This window comes from Metarhizium robertsii (assembly GCF_000187425.2).
Source record: "Metarhizium robertsii ARSEF 23 chromosome Unknown MAA_Scf_2, whole genome shotgun sequence".
Taxonomy (NCBI): domain Eukaryota; kingdom Fungi; phylum Ascomycota; class Sordariomycetes; order Hypocreales; family Clavicipitaceae; genus Metarhizium; species Metarhizium robertsii.
Genome location: NW_011942160.1, coordinates 2,401,814 through 2,413,792, shown reverse-complemented (window position 1 = coordinate 2,413,792; position 11,979 = coordinate 2,401,814). Strand labels below are relative to the sequence as shown.

At 52.6% G+C, this 11,979-nt stretch overlaps 3 protein-coding genes across 3 annotated transcripts; 2 read left to right on the top strand and 1 right to left on the bottom strand.

The window, feature by feature from the left end:
- Positions 1-3,430: 3,430 nt before the first annotated feature.
- On the top strand, positions 3,431-6,882 carry MAA_05701 (DEAD/DEAH box helicase; the record flags this gene model as incomplete). The annotated part of the gene is made up of 12 exons (XM_007823699.2): positions 3,431-3,944; positions 4,002-4,273; positions 4,326-4,508; positions 4,561-5,073; positions 5,146-5,249; positions 5,308-5,535; positions 5,597-6,040; positions 6,095-6,322; positions 6,379-6,483; positions 6,542-6,626; positions 6,682-6,787; positions 6,848-6,882. 12 exons carry the CDS (start codon positions 3,431-3,433, stop codon positions 6,880-6,882), a joined length of 2,817 nt encoding a protein of 938 aa, XP_007821890.2.
- Positions 6,883-7,055: 173 nt separating this feature from the next.
- MAA_05702 (proline iminopeptidase) lies at positions 7,056-8,474 on the bottom strand (the record flags this gene model as incomplete). Its single annotated transcript, XM_007823700.1, has 1 exon — positions 7,056-8,474. The coding sequence occupies one exon, from the start codon at positions 8,472-8,474 to the stop codon at positions 7,056-7,058; it is 1,419 nt and encodes a 472-aa protein (XP_007821891.1).
- Positions 8,475-9,812: 1,338 nt separating this feature from the next.
- MAA_05703 (uncharacterized protein) lies at positions 9,813-11,621 on the top strand (the record flags this gene model as incomplete). The annotated part of the gene is made up of 2 exons (XM_007823701.1): positions 9,813-9,935; positions 10,287-11,621. The coding sequence occupies 2 exons, from the start codon at positions 9,813-9,815 to the stop codon at positions 11,619-11,621; spliced, it is 1,458 nt and encodes a 485-aa protein (XP_007821892.1).
- Positions 11,622-11,979: the final 358 nt, after the last annotated feature.

The window sequence follows — 11,979 nt, the reverse complement described above, 5'->3', positions numbered from 1 at the left end:
AGGGATGGCGTGGCTGTCAGGCCTCGCCACACAATGTGATTCTGCGTTGGCGTTTCGGGCTTCGTTTGTCCGTGCCTTCCTCTCTCTTTCTCTCCCTCCCTCTCTCTCTCTCGTCGATATGGCATGAGAAAATCCGCTTCAACACCCCCGCTGCCTCTCCCGTGGCCCTGGGCTGCCACCCCAACAAAATGATGTGCATTAATAAAGGTGCAACTGGTAGCATCAAACATCAAACATCAAACACATCAAAACTCTGCCAATACGTCCCTCGATGGGGAGTCAGTCAGAAATGGCAGTCCCTGCCAAACCCGGCTCAGCCCATGCAGGCAGCAACCAAGCGGGTTGTCAAGGTACCTCGGACAGTCTGCCAACTCTAATCAGCCACGACTGCCCATGGGAGTTTAGTCTGGCCCTCTCATTGTCTCTACTGCCACATGGCCATGCACAAAAAAGCACACAACTATTGCAGGCAGAAACGGGCTCTCTGGTAGCGTCTGCAAAAAGCCAGCTTGAAGACGGGCCATTGAACCATCAATCGCGCGTCGCCTGCCTGGCGTCGCCACCGGGAACCAAATACTAGGTCGCTTTCGACACGATGCGGCGCGATCTGGTTCATAGATTTGGGGGTCCAACGCAAGCACAGGCATGCCAAGGGCTATTTGATGGAGTCGACCAACGCCAACTGGGCAGAATCTGAACCGAACAGCTGGCCGTGTCTTACATGCCAAAGCCGGCCGAGAACGGCGTAGTCTAGAGAAATGACGATGGTTTTGCCGAGTTCTGCTGTCTGCTGTCTGCTGTCTGCCGTTTGCCCCCTCTTGGCCAGAAGGATGGCGACAGCCGTGACGAAAAGCAAAAAGTGAAAAGGCCCAATGGGTGGCTTTGTCCGCTTGGAGTCCCGTGCTTGGGCATCTTTACTAGTACGAAGAGACGGTTGATGTCATGTCACAGTACGGATATCTTGCATTCTCCGCAGGGCCCAGAGGGACAGGCCCAGTCCGGCACTTTGTGTGCTCCAAGGGCCTCGACAGTTTGCTCGCGGGAGCTTCAATATTGGATAGGACAAGCACGGTTGGCTGTTGGCGCCGGCTTGTGTTAGGACCAAGCTCTGTGCTGTGGTTGTCATCGCGAGATCGCTGGCGAGCAGCTGAGACACGGTAAATTGAGTCAAAGTACTCGGCAGAACTGGAACTGGCGGGATATTGTACATGCAGTTGGCAGGTCAAGCCAGGATGGGGAGGGCGCAAGGGTCGGCAGGATTGACCGGGAGGCGAGGAGGAGTCGACCCGGTAGGCTTCCTTGGCTTCTTCTTCTTCTTCTTCGTCTTCCCCAGCCCTGAAACGACGGGAGAGAGGGCGAATAAGCGACTGAAGGATTTCGCCAGCAAACGGATCGCGGCATCGAGACAAGTCCGCAAGGCCAACAAAGATGCCCTAGCAAAACTACGTGCGTGGTCGTGCATACATGGAAAGAAGTGGAAAATCGAAAATATGGAGTTGACTGCGAGTACCCAAGCCAAGGTTCACCCCCAAGGTCACCCGAGTCCAACCGGACGGCACTGCCGGGGTCGTGGCGCAAGGCTCGACGACTGGCTCGACGTTTGGCTTCGAGGCACGGCGCCGCCCAACAACCACCGCCATCGCCACAAAGTCTGCCTGTTGAATCCTTGCCCACGATTGCACCTCGGCGACAATATTAATCTGAGTCGGATTTTGTCTATGGCAAGTTCTCAGCGGGATGAGGCCACAGAATGAGAGGAGTCGTCAAGATGGGCGACTCTCTTTACGCATCGCGATATCTGGCCAGTCACTGAAACGATGTTTCGGCAGCGTCATGGAAAACAATACAGGGACACAACCCATTACATTGTATTATAACGCGCGACGACCAGCCAGGGCTGTCTCGTCAAGGTTTCCCTGTCCAGTGTTTTAGGCGCATTCATCGCCAACCCTGCAATGCATACATACACAGGTACGATGCTGTCGCCTCCTCGGATACTCAGGGATGCGGTAGTTGCAGCATGTTGTACAGCAATGAGTCCTAAGTAGGCAACAAGCACCCGAACACCAGAAAGTGCTCGGTTGGGTTGTCTGTCCCTGATCACAAACTGCAGGTCATGCTGTATAATCTCGCAACATCTACCTGCCGTCATTGTGGTGTGCAGCGGGACAGGCACAACTGATCAGCAGGCATAAAATGCCAGCGAGTTATTTTGGGCGTCTGGAGAGAGTGCGCTTGCAGACATGGTTCAGAAACAACTGTATGTAGAGTGTGGTGTGTGGTTGGGGCCAACGTGAGGTATGTACTTAACACATGCCAGTAGTGTCGACAGGCTCCGACAAGGACATCTAGAGCCTTCTAAGTGTCGATACAGAATGTGCATACATACGGGGTACATGTACGTACACACTACCTACCTGGGTACTCAAGGTACCTCCACATGTACCTAGGTACGTACTAGTACTCCAGTCCGTAGGATGGACGGAGTGCTGCGCACACGTACAGAGCACCAGGCACATCTGCAGTCGTCCCCAGACCATGCATCCCCGGCATAGGCGTGCAGGGAAGAGTTTTAATATGCATGCACAAGCGTGCAAGCAGGCAAGCAGGCAAGCAGGCCAGGTCAACCCAACAGGCAAAGCAGCCCCAGCCGTGAGCGTGGTCGAAGAGCTACATGTACAAAACTCAGACGACGGCAAGCGGAACACGGATGGATGTGGTGCATCTTGGTCTCGCCAATCACCGGCAGCCTCGACGTCAAAAGGGAATGGCGCAGGGTTTTGCCATGCCGACCAATGGCGGGTCGCGGGGCAGCCCTCGAAGAGCCCTGTAAATCGGGATCAATATTGCAGCGTGCGCCAGACGCCGCGGGCTCGGAAGGGAGGGGGGTGTCGTGATGCGCAGGTGGGCGACATCTGGAGGGAGGTGGGAGGGGGGCGGGTGAATGGTGGGAGGTACAAAGTACATGCCTACTCTGCACCCTCTTTGCACCAGACAAAGTAATAAGGTGTCAGCAGGTGTCAGGAACGCCCCGCGTTTTAGTGGCTCAGTGTCTTTCCGCCAGCTTTGCTCCTGCCCTCTTTGACCTGCGTTCGTTCACGTCACACGCTGCACGTGACGACGCGTGAGAAACTAGGAACACTAAACACGCTTGCCAACCGCCACCGCGACGTGCTTCAAAAAAGACTGATGGCGCTTCAACAATCGGCCCTTCCTGCTTTGAGTAGTCATGCTATTCGAGTACATGAACCAGATTTCTTTTTCAGTTGCTAATTCCTGTCAAAATGTTTTAAATCCTTCTTCAGGATGCAATAAAATCGCTTTGCTGAATGCATGCAGTTCGTGCATCAGATCTCCTGGCTGCCACCGCTTGCGCGTCTGACCATGCCCACCCGGTCGTCCTCCTCGCGATTTTCTACTCACCCTCACCATGAAGAGCATGCAGGGTCTTTTGCACAAGACCAGTCTTCAAACTGCTCATGAACAGCAACAACGCTTCTTTGCTCCGCAATCTGTCGCTGGCCAAAAACGGCCGTGGTCCAGTAACGATGGCTTTGTTACGTCTCATCAACATGCTACTACTGCCACGAATTCCCCGTCGCATTCCATTATTCACTTCCAGAAAGCCATTAGTCTTCCGTCAGCTCCCAAACGACTGTCCGCGAGTAAGATCACGCAAGTGTCAGGTCATCATACAACGGGAGAGTACTCACAGCGAAGGCTTATTTCCGCAACACCACTTTCCTCTCAAGACCCCGAGCTAGACCTTGCCCATCAGACATACGGCCTCCCGCGCCAAATTGTATCTAACTTTTCTTTATTGGGCATAAATCACATTTATCCTTGGCAAAAGAATTGCTTAAAAGGCCCGGGCCTTCTGACTGGGGAGAGAAACCTGGTGTATTGTGCGCCAACCGGAGGAGGTAAATCCTTAGTGGCAGACGGTGAGCCTGACTGTTGGCATTATCTCATTTGTTTCACGCAACTGATTATTAAACCAGTGCTTATGCTGAAGCGAGTTATTGAGGAAGCTGGTACTAAAGCGCTTCTTGTTCTTCCATACGTTGCACTTGTACAAGAAAAAGTAGGCTGGCTGCGCAAGGTGGTTCAACACGTCAAGATTCTCGATGGTTCCATGCCCCAAGGTGCCGAAAATGGTCCCTGGCGTCGGCGAGCAGATTACGGTACAATTCGAGTAGTTGGCTTTTTTGGGGGTGGAAAAGTGCGAGCAACCTGGGACGATTTTGACATTGGTGTTTGCACATTGGAGAAGGTGGGGAGTTGTGATAAAAGTTGTACCAGCATAACGCTGACTTGTCATCCAGGCAAATGCCCTGGTCAACACCGCTATTGCTGATGGCTCAATATCGAAGCTTCGGTCTGTAGTCTTGGATGAACTTCACATAATTGATGACGATCATCGGGGGTATATTCTCGAACTTATTGCTGCCAAGCTGGTCTGTCTTGGCCAGCAAGTTCAACTTATTGGAATGAGCGCAACACTTCCGGTGAGCAGATATAGTGCTACTGTCAAGTTCGTCTGGTACTGACCACCGGTAGAACTTGAATTTGCTCGCCGCGTGGCTACACGGGCACACTTATGAGACACGATATAGGCCGGTACCAATAGAGGAACATTTGGTGTACGACGGCAAGGTCTTTCGAGCAGGTCCCAATGACGGACTAGGGCATACCCCTTCACAATTGAGTAGCCAGGATGAGTCGGCAGGGAAGACAGCACCTGTCCGGCGAATAGAGAACTCTATGCACAAAGAATTCACAGACTCGGTGTTAAACGCAGTAGTGTCTCTCGCTCATGAAACTGCTTGCATGGGTTATGGAGTGCTGGTTTTTGCTGGTAGCCGCGGAGTGTGCGAGTCTGATGCTCGCTGGATCAGCCGGGTCATGCCCCAGTTGCACGAGCTTGCAGCAGACGTCCTCAAAAAGCGTCTGGATCTTTTGGGGGATCTGCGTAGTTTGAGTACAGGGGCAGACCCAGTTCTCGAAGAAACCGTTCTTTATGGGGTAGCCTTTCATCGTAAGTCTGGTTCGCCCTGTCACTTGCTTTTCCACGTCAGCTAATCAACTTTTCCCAGATGTAAGTTTGTTTGCACGCTGCTCTGAAAGCCGTTACTAACTGAAAAGGCCGGTTTAACTAGCGAGGAGAGAGATCTCATTGCTGCGGCTTACGATGATGGGACCATTCTGGTATGCATAGCAACTTGCAGCCTGGCTGCTGGTATTAATCTGTGAGTAATCAAAAATTGGCCATTTCCTCTGCGGGATCACTCTACTAATGATAATTAGACCCGCTCGTAGGGTAATTTTGCACAATGTTAAAATGGGCGGGGAGTACATCGGTCCTGCCATGCTGAGACAGATGCGAGGTAGAGCTGGCAGACAAGGAAAAACGCAGCTCGGAGAAACATATCTGTGTTGTCGGCAACCAGACTTGGAGCACGTTCTAGAGCTCATGCATGCAGACATACCAAAAGTTTCAAGCTGTCTTAGTACAGAGAATCGGCGTATTCAGCGGTAAGATATTCTGTCACTATCAGCCTATACCAACTGGCCATGTTGCTAACTTATAGTGAAGAGCATTATTGGAGGTGATTTCCATTCGTCTGGCTACCGGCCGCGAATCTATATCTGACTACTTTTCCAATTCCCTGCTGCAATGGTCGCAGTCACCAGATTTTGTCCACAAAGGCATAGAACTAAGTCTCGAGGAGCTTCAAAGTATGGGCCTCATCATGCCCGATTCCTCCACAGGTTACGCTCCCACACAACTAGGAAAGGCTATCGTTGCATCGGCCATTGATCCAGACGATGGTGTCTTTGTTCACAAAGAGCTTGTCAAAGCGCTACGAGCATTTGTCATGGACGGTGAGATGCACATACTCTATGTATTCACTCCAGTTCACAACTTTGGCACAACTGTCAATTGGCAAGTCTTCCGTAATGAAATGGAGTATCTGGATGAAAGCGGCATGCGAGTACTTCAATTCCTCGGAATCAAGCCCACTTCTATTATCCGTCTGTAAGTAAGGTCAATACAGAGTCGACATCCCTACACACCACTGATTGTCAACAGTGCTCAAGGCGCCATCCTGAAGGAGACGACGGCTGAAGAAAAGCGAATGGCCCGTGTCTACCGCCGTTTCTACCTGGCTATGCAACTACGTGATCTTTGCAACGAAGTTCCTATTCATGCTGTCGCTCGCAAATACGACATGCCCAGGGGTTCAGTGCAAACACTATCGCAGACATGTCAGGGATTTGCACCGGGCATGGTCAAGTTCTGCGAACACATGGGTTGGGGGTACGTAGTCATCTTGTCCCAGCTCACAAGCCTTTCAACTACTAACGCCAATACAGCCCAATGGCTGCAGCGCTAGATCACTTCTCAGACCGTTTAATGGCAGGCGCAAGGTCTGAGCTCCTAGCACTCTCAAAGGTGCCCTTTATCAAGAGTCGCACAGCGTACGTATATGAAACCGGAAATTTACAGTGTGAGAGGCATGCTAAATTCCCACGTTAGGAGAGTTTTCTTTGAAAATGGATATCGGAGTGTAGCGGCTCTAGCCAACGCCAATCCGAAAGACTTGGTCCCCATACTTATGCAGGTATGTCGTCTCAAAACATGATACAAGAAGGACGTACGACGACTGACCCGGTTAGGCACAACCGAATAAGTTGCGGATTAAGAGCCAGAATGATGAATTAATGGAAGAGAAGATGCTTGCCAAGGCGAATGTGATTTCGTCGGCGGCAAATAGACTTTGGAGTAAGTTTCATGTCCTCGCAGGATTGATGACACGCTTCATGACATGCTGACTGGATGTAGATATACAGATGCAGGCTGAGATGGAAGAGGAATAGCAAGCATCAATAGACAACTTGTATAGCACAGGGAACGGGTGTCACAGTCAGACTTGGATATATCGTATAAATGTCGGGTACGCTTGAAGGGCTTTTGGAATTTTGTTAAAGCCTACAATCTTGCAAGAATTGAAAATCATCTTTGCCTTGCTCCATGATTCCTTTCAAGTGACTTAATCCAAGACGTCGTCCCTCAGGCTGAACAGCTGATGCATCACCTCATCAGCCTTGGCTCTCACAGCGTTATGGTACATGACGTTTGTCTCAAACACCTTGCTGCCCTTGACCATATCCGATGTGTCCTTGGCCAAGTGGTATTCAACATACATGTCCTCGACATACGAGGCGGCGTAAAACGGAACCTCGTTGTTCCGCAGACGCGCCTCGTCATACAGGGCCGGCCAGTCTGTGTAAGTTGCCAGTTTTTCGGCGACGTCACGAAGGGGTGTCAACTCGGGGTAGGTATCAAAGTTGAAGGGGAAGATCATCTCGCCACTAAAGTAGAGCGGTCCGGTGGACTGTGCTACAGCGAAGTCCGGGTTAAGCCATGAATAGGGCCCGCCGAGGATTCTGCCAACGCGGTTTGCCGCCCAGTTGGACGATCCCCGGGGCCCGTCGCAGTAGATGGCCTCGTGGAGAATGGCGTAGATGATGTTGGTGTCGAAGGGGGTAAACGACTCCAGTGGTGCCAGGGCAGCGCGCGTAAAGAAACCGAACTGGTCGAGGGATGCCTTGAGGGTGGTGAGGGTGCTGTGGACAGTGTCGAATCCGCCGTGGCCGCCAAACGCAATGCCGATTGTCAGGAGACGCTGGACGGTCAGGAAGCCGCCAGCCGGGAGGGGGATCTTGCCCCCTTGGCCCTCGATGTAGGTGGCGATCTGGCGGAGGACACGGGCGTCCTCGGGGAACTTGGCGAAATACTGCTCGTTGCGCTCCGTCGTCTTGCGGAACGTCGCGTCGTAGACCTGGTCGATTGTCTTGCCGACAGGGGCGAGACCGCCCGTCAGGAAGGACTCCCGGACACCTTCCGGGTGCATGGACAGATACGACAGGGTGATGAAGCCGCCGTAGGACTGGCCAAAGGTAGACCACTGTGTCTTTTGTTCGGGCCAGCCTGCTGTCAGGAGCTTCCGGACAGCCTCGCAGTCCCGCACGGTGTTGTCCTGGCGCATCAGACGCAAGTACTTGGCCTGGGCATCGGCATCGCCAACGTTGGCGAGCATGGCTGTTGACACGGGCGTGCTGAGACCGGTGCCGCGATGGTCGATGTACAGGACTTGGTATCCGCGAGGCAGGGCCGCCCTCGTGACGGGATGGTCGGCTGGTGCCCGGTTGCCGAAGCCAGGGCCGCCCTCGAGGTATATCATGTAGGGCTTGGTGTTTTTCAGGGCATCTTCCTCGTCGGGCGGGAAGATGGGCGACTCATGCTTCACCACACGCCTGGCGTAGAGCTGGATGGACGACGCAGAGGGGTTCTCATAGTCGAGGGGCACCTGGAAGAAAAAGGTTGTGATTTTGAGCTGGCCGGGAAGAAGATGGTCCTTGCTGCTGAGCAGCTTGGCTGGGGGGATGTCTAGAATTGCTGGTCCCATGTTGTTTGGTGTTGGCTGTTGGCTGTTAGCTGTTTCTGGAGATGGGGTTCACCTGCAGTTGTGGCGTGGAGAGGCGGTGATCACTGATGATGCGTGGGGGAGTCAATAGGTTGGTCGACTCCGACAACTCGACATGGGCCCATGTCGCTTCCATCTTGGAGCACTTGAGGCTTCGAGTCTTGGGGGATATATATAGTATGCGGAATATGTGGAATAATAGTCTAGTCACCACGAAGGTACATATGTTGCCTATGTGTTGCCTGTGCCGGTGTAACCCATAGACCAGACTCAGTGGTGAACTAACCCTTTCAGTGACACAGAGATTGGCAGTCGATGTGCGTGTCGGGATGTGCGGTGTTGATGGCATGGGTACTCCGTACTCCATCTGTAGGCATCTAGGCACCGTTCCTGGTGGTTGAGGCACGCGCTGCAAAAGATTGGGTCATCCTCTGCCGGGAAGACGGTAACGTGATGGATAGTGGACGACGTGTGATGGGTTGCTTTAAAATGGTGGTGGCGGGTGGTGGTTGTACAAGATGGTGCGTGCACATTGTACTCCGTACATGGTGATATGTGGTGACAGTCGGTCGTGATGGTGCCCACCTGGCAGGTACTACAATAAATACTTAATCCAAGGCCACGTGCACATGTAGTGACATCGATATACGGAGTAATGTAAAAACAAAGACGAATTGTGTGCTCCAGCTTTCCACTATTGATAGACCTCTTGTGACGAGAAGATTTACTTGAGAAAGAAATGCAATGCCGTCCAGGGTAGGACGCGAGCCAAACACTCCGATGTCCGACACCGAGCCGAAGGGGAGATGGACAGTCGATTAAAGTCGCCATCGTTCCACTTCTCGTCTATCGGGGCGTCAGAGGTGATTTGTAGGGGAAAGTGGAGGTTATATTGATGGAGAGTACGTGGTGCATCTGAAGTCACGCCGCTTGCGCCAATTCGCAGCCGCAGCGTTTGATCACGACGCATGCTGACCGGCTTGAGTTTGGCATCATTCCTGGCCTTGAGTCCTGGTGTGACTATTCCGGAACCCCGTACAGAGTAATTAAGTACTCCAGTTGTTGATTAACAGCTGAAGAGTGGCTGACGAATCAGCTCCAAACTGCCCTTGGAGGACACTGAGCAATGTTCCATCTCCACCAGACAAGTCCACTGCCCACTGCCCACTGCCCACTCCAGCCCTCTTGAGCCAGTCACAATTCGCCGACCCTTGGCCCGGCACTGCTGGGTCTCTAAATCCTTTCTTAGCAAGCATCGCTTCATCCGCCCCTTCCCTCTCTCTTTTTTTCCCCTTCACATCCAACCCTCGCGCCGTGGGCATGGACCAACTTCACCTTACTCACTCTTTGGCCGACGCTTTCAACGCTCTTGCTGACGAGGTTCAGATCCTGGCTGATCGAAAGACCGTCCTCGAGCACAAGCTACGCTTTGCCCATGAGCAGGTAAGCCTGGCATATGCCGTCTGGTTGCATTGTTCGTTACTCCGACCCCAAAGCCTTTGGTCATACCACCACCAGGAAGCTTTGCTTGGCAGCGCCAACACGCCTCCGGCATGCATTGCACAAGCTGCCCTCACTTTCCCATTCACCAGAACTGCTGGTTTGCATTCGTCGTTGAATCAACATGATGAGATATCATTAGCTCTAGATCAAGAGCAGCTGGCTACAGCCTGACTGCCGAGACTGACACCATTTGACTCTGATATTTTTTTCTCGACGTCATTAGTCTATCCCCACCTACCACGCGCAGCCTTACAGCATCATTGTAATCAAACTGACATTCCTCTCCTCTAGTTTCAATATTTGGCGGACAAATATGCCGCTGGAACGCCAGAAATAGCGGAAACGCTGGCCAAACTACAGCTCCCACCGCACACTTCCGTCGACGACACTTCGCCCGTTCCCCTTCCGCAGCGACGCTCCACTCCCCAGCCTCTACACCAGATTGCTGTCATCATCCGTGACGGACGCCGAATGGCCAGCAAACTAGTTGCACTGAGTTCTTCGAGCAAGACCACCGGCTCTAGCCGAGAGACACTCTCCCGCACTTCTCAAGACGAGACCTCCATGTCCACCGCCTTGGAACAGGACTTCACAGTCGAAGGGAAGAAGGGCAATCTGCAATGCCCCTTCTCCAAACGGGTGTCGGTCAGCGGCACGAATGATGGCGAGAGCAGACCGAGCGTCGACCACACGCCTCACAGCTCTGCCGACCCTATTTGTGCTGCCATGTTCGAAGAGGCCACTTCACAGCCTGCCCCGAATGGCACCTCCTCCAAGTGCCCAATCCGCTTCATGGACAAGCATTCTCCCGAAGAGATTGCACACTATGTGGAGACCCACAAGCATGAGCTACCGCGCAGTCATGAGGTGTGCTTGCGTCGATATCAACGCAACGAAACACAGATCAAAAAGCTCGACTCCAAGTATGGCAACATTGTGAGCATGATTGAGGGGCTCAGCCAGCTACATCAACCCATGCTCCCGGAGTCGGAGGAGCAGTTGCAACAACGCGACGCAGGAGATGGCGATTCCAACGTCCGAGTCGAAACCTGGGCACAGGCTGTGAGCGGCACCGCCGAATCCGATGCCAGCGAAGAATTGCCCCCACTAGATGAAGACCGCCAGAGCCACTTTGATCGCCCACTAAAGGAAGTTCGCGTTGGAGAGTCACCCAGTCGGCCATGGGGTATCTCAGTGCCCATCTACGAGCTTTCAGGTCACGAAGATGAACATCCTCTTTCGCCGCCGCCAGCGCCTGTCAGGATGTCAACCGCTGTTCATGACCATGTACCACCAGCTGCCACGAATGGAGCTGGTAAATGTCCCTCTGATCATTCAAAGTTTTCCGCCGGCTTTGCTGGACCACCGCCATCTACTCCAAAACCCGAAGAAAAGCCCAGTGAACCGGTACAAGGTCTTGGGCTCGGGGACACGCCTTTCACCAACTTGAAAGAGGCACCACCTACCACCACAGGGCTTCCACCCCAACCAACCTTTATCAACCCAGCCTCCACGCATGCTGAGGGTAGCAGGGGGCCGCAGATGGTCTTCACCGGGCCAGTCTTCATTGGATATCCCATGGAACAGGCTATTGAATTTATGAACCGCTATCGAGGACCTCAGTGAGGTCATTTCGTTTGATGCTGCGTTTGATTTTATGCTAGCGACTTTATATCACCTGTCTTTTTTTTTTTTTTTCATTTTGCAAGCGTCGGCGTTTTGGCTTTTGTGCCTCAGAGCAGGGAAATGAGTATGAACACTAGGAATCATTTGACGGATGGGGGAGTTGCAGGCGGGATATTGTGCGAATTTGCTTCGAAGACTAGGACTAACGAAGGGGGCTACTGGCGCACTCTGATTTTCATGATATCACATGATCTATATTTTTAACCTAGACGCTTTTGCTCCACGGAGCCCCTCTATGATAGTAATAAATCCACAGGAAAATGTGGATACAAACAATACACTATTACACGTATATTGC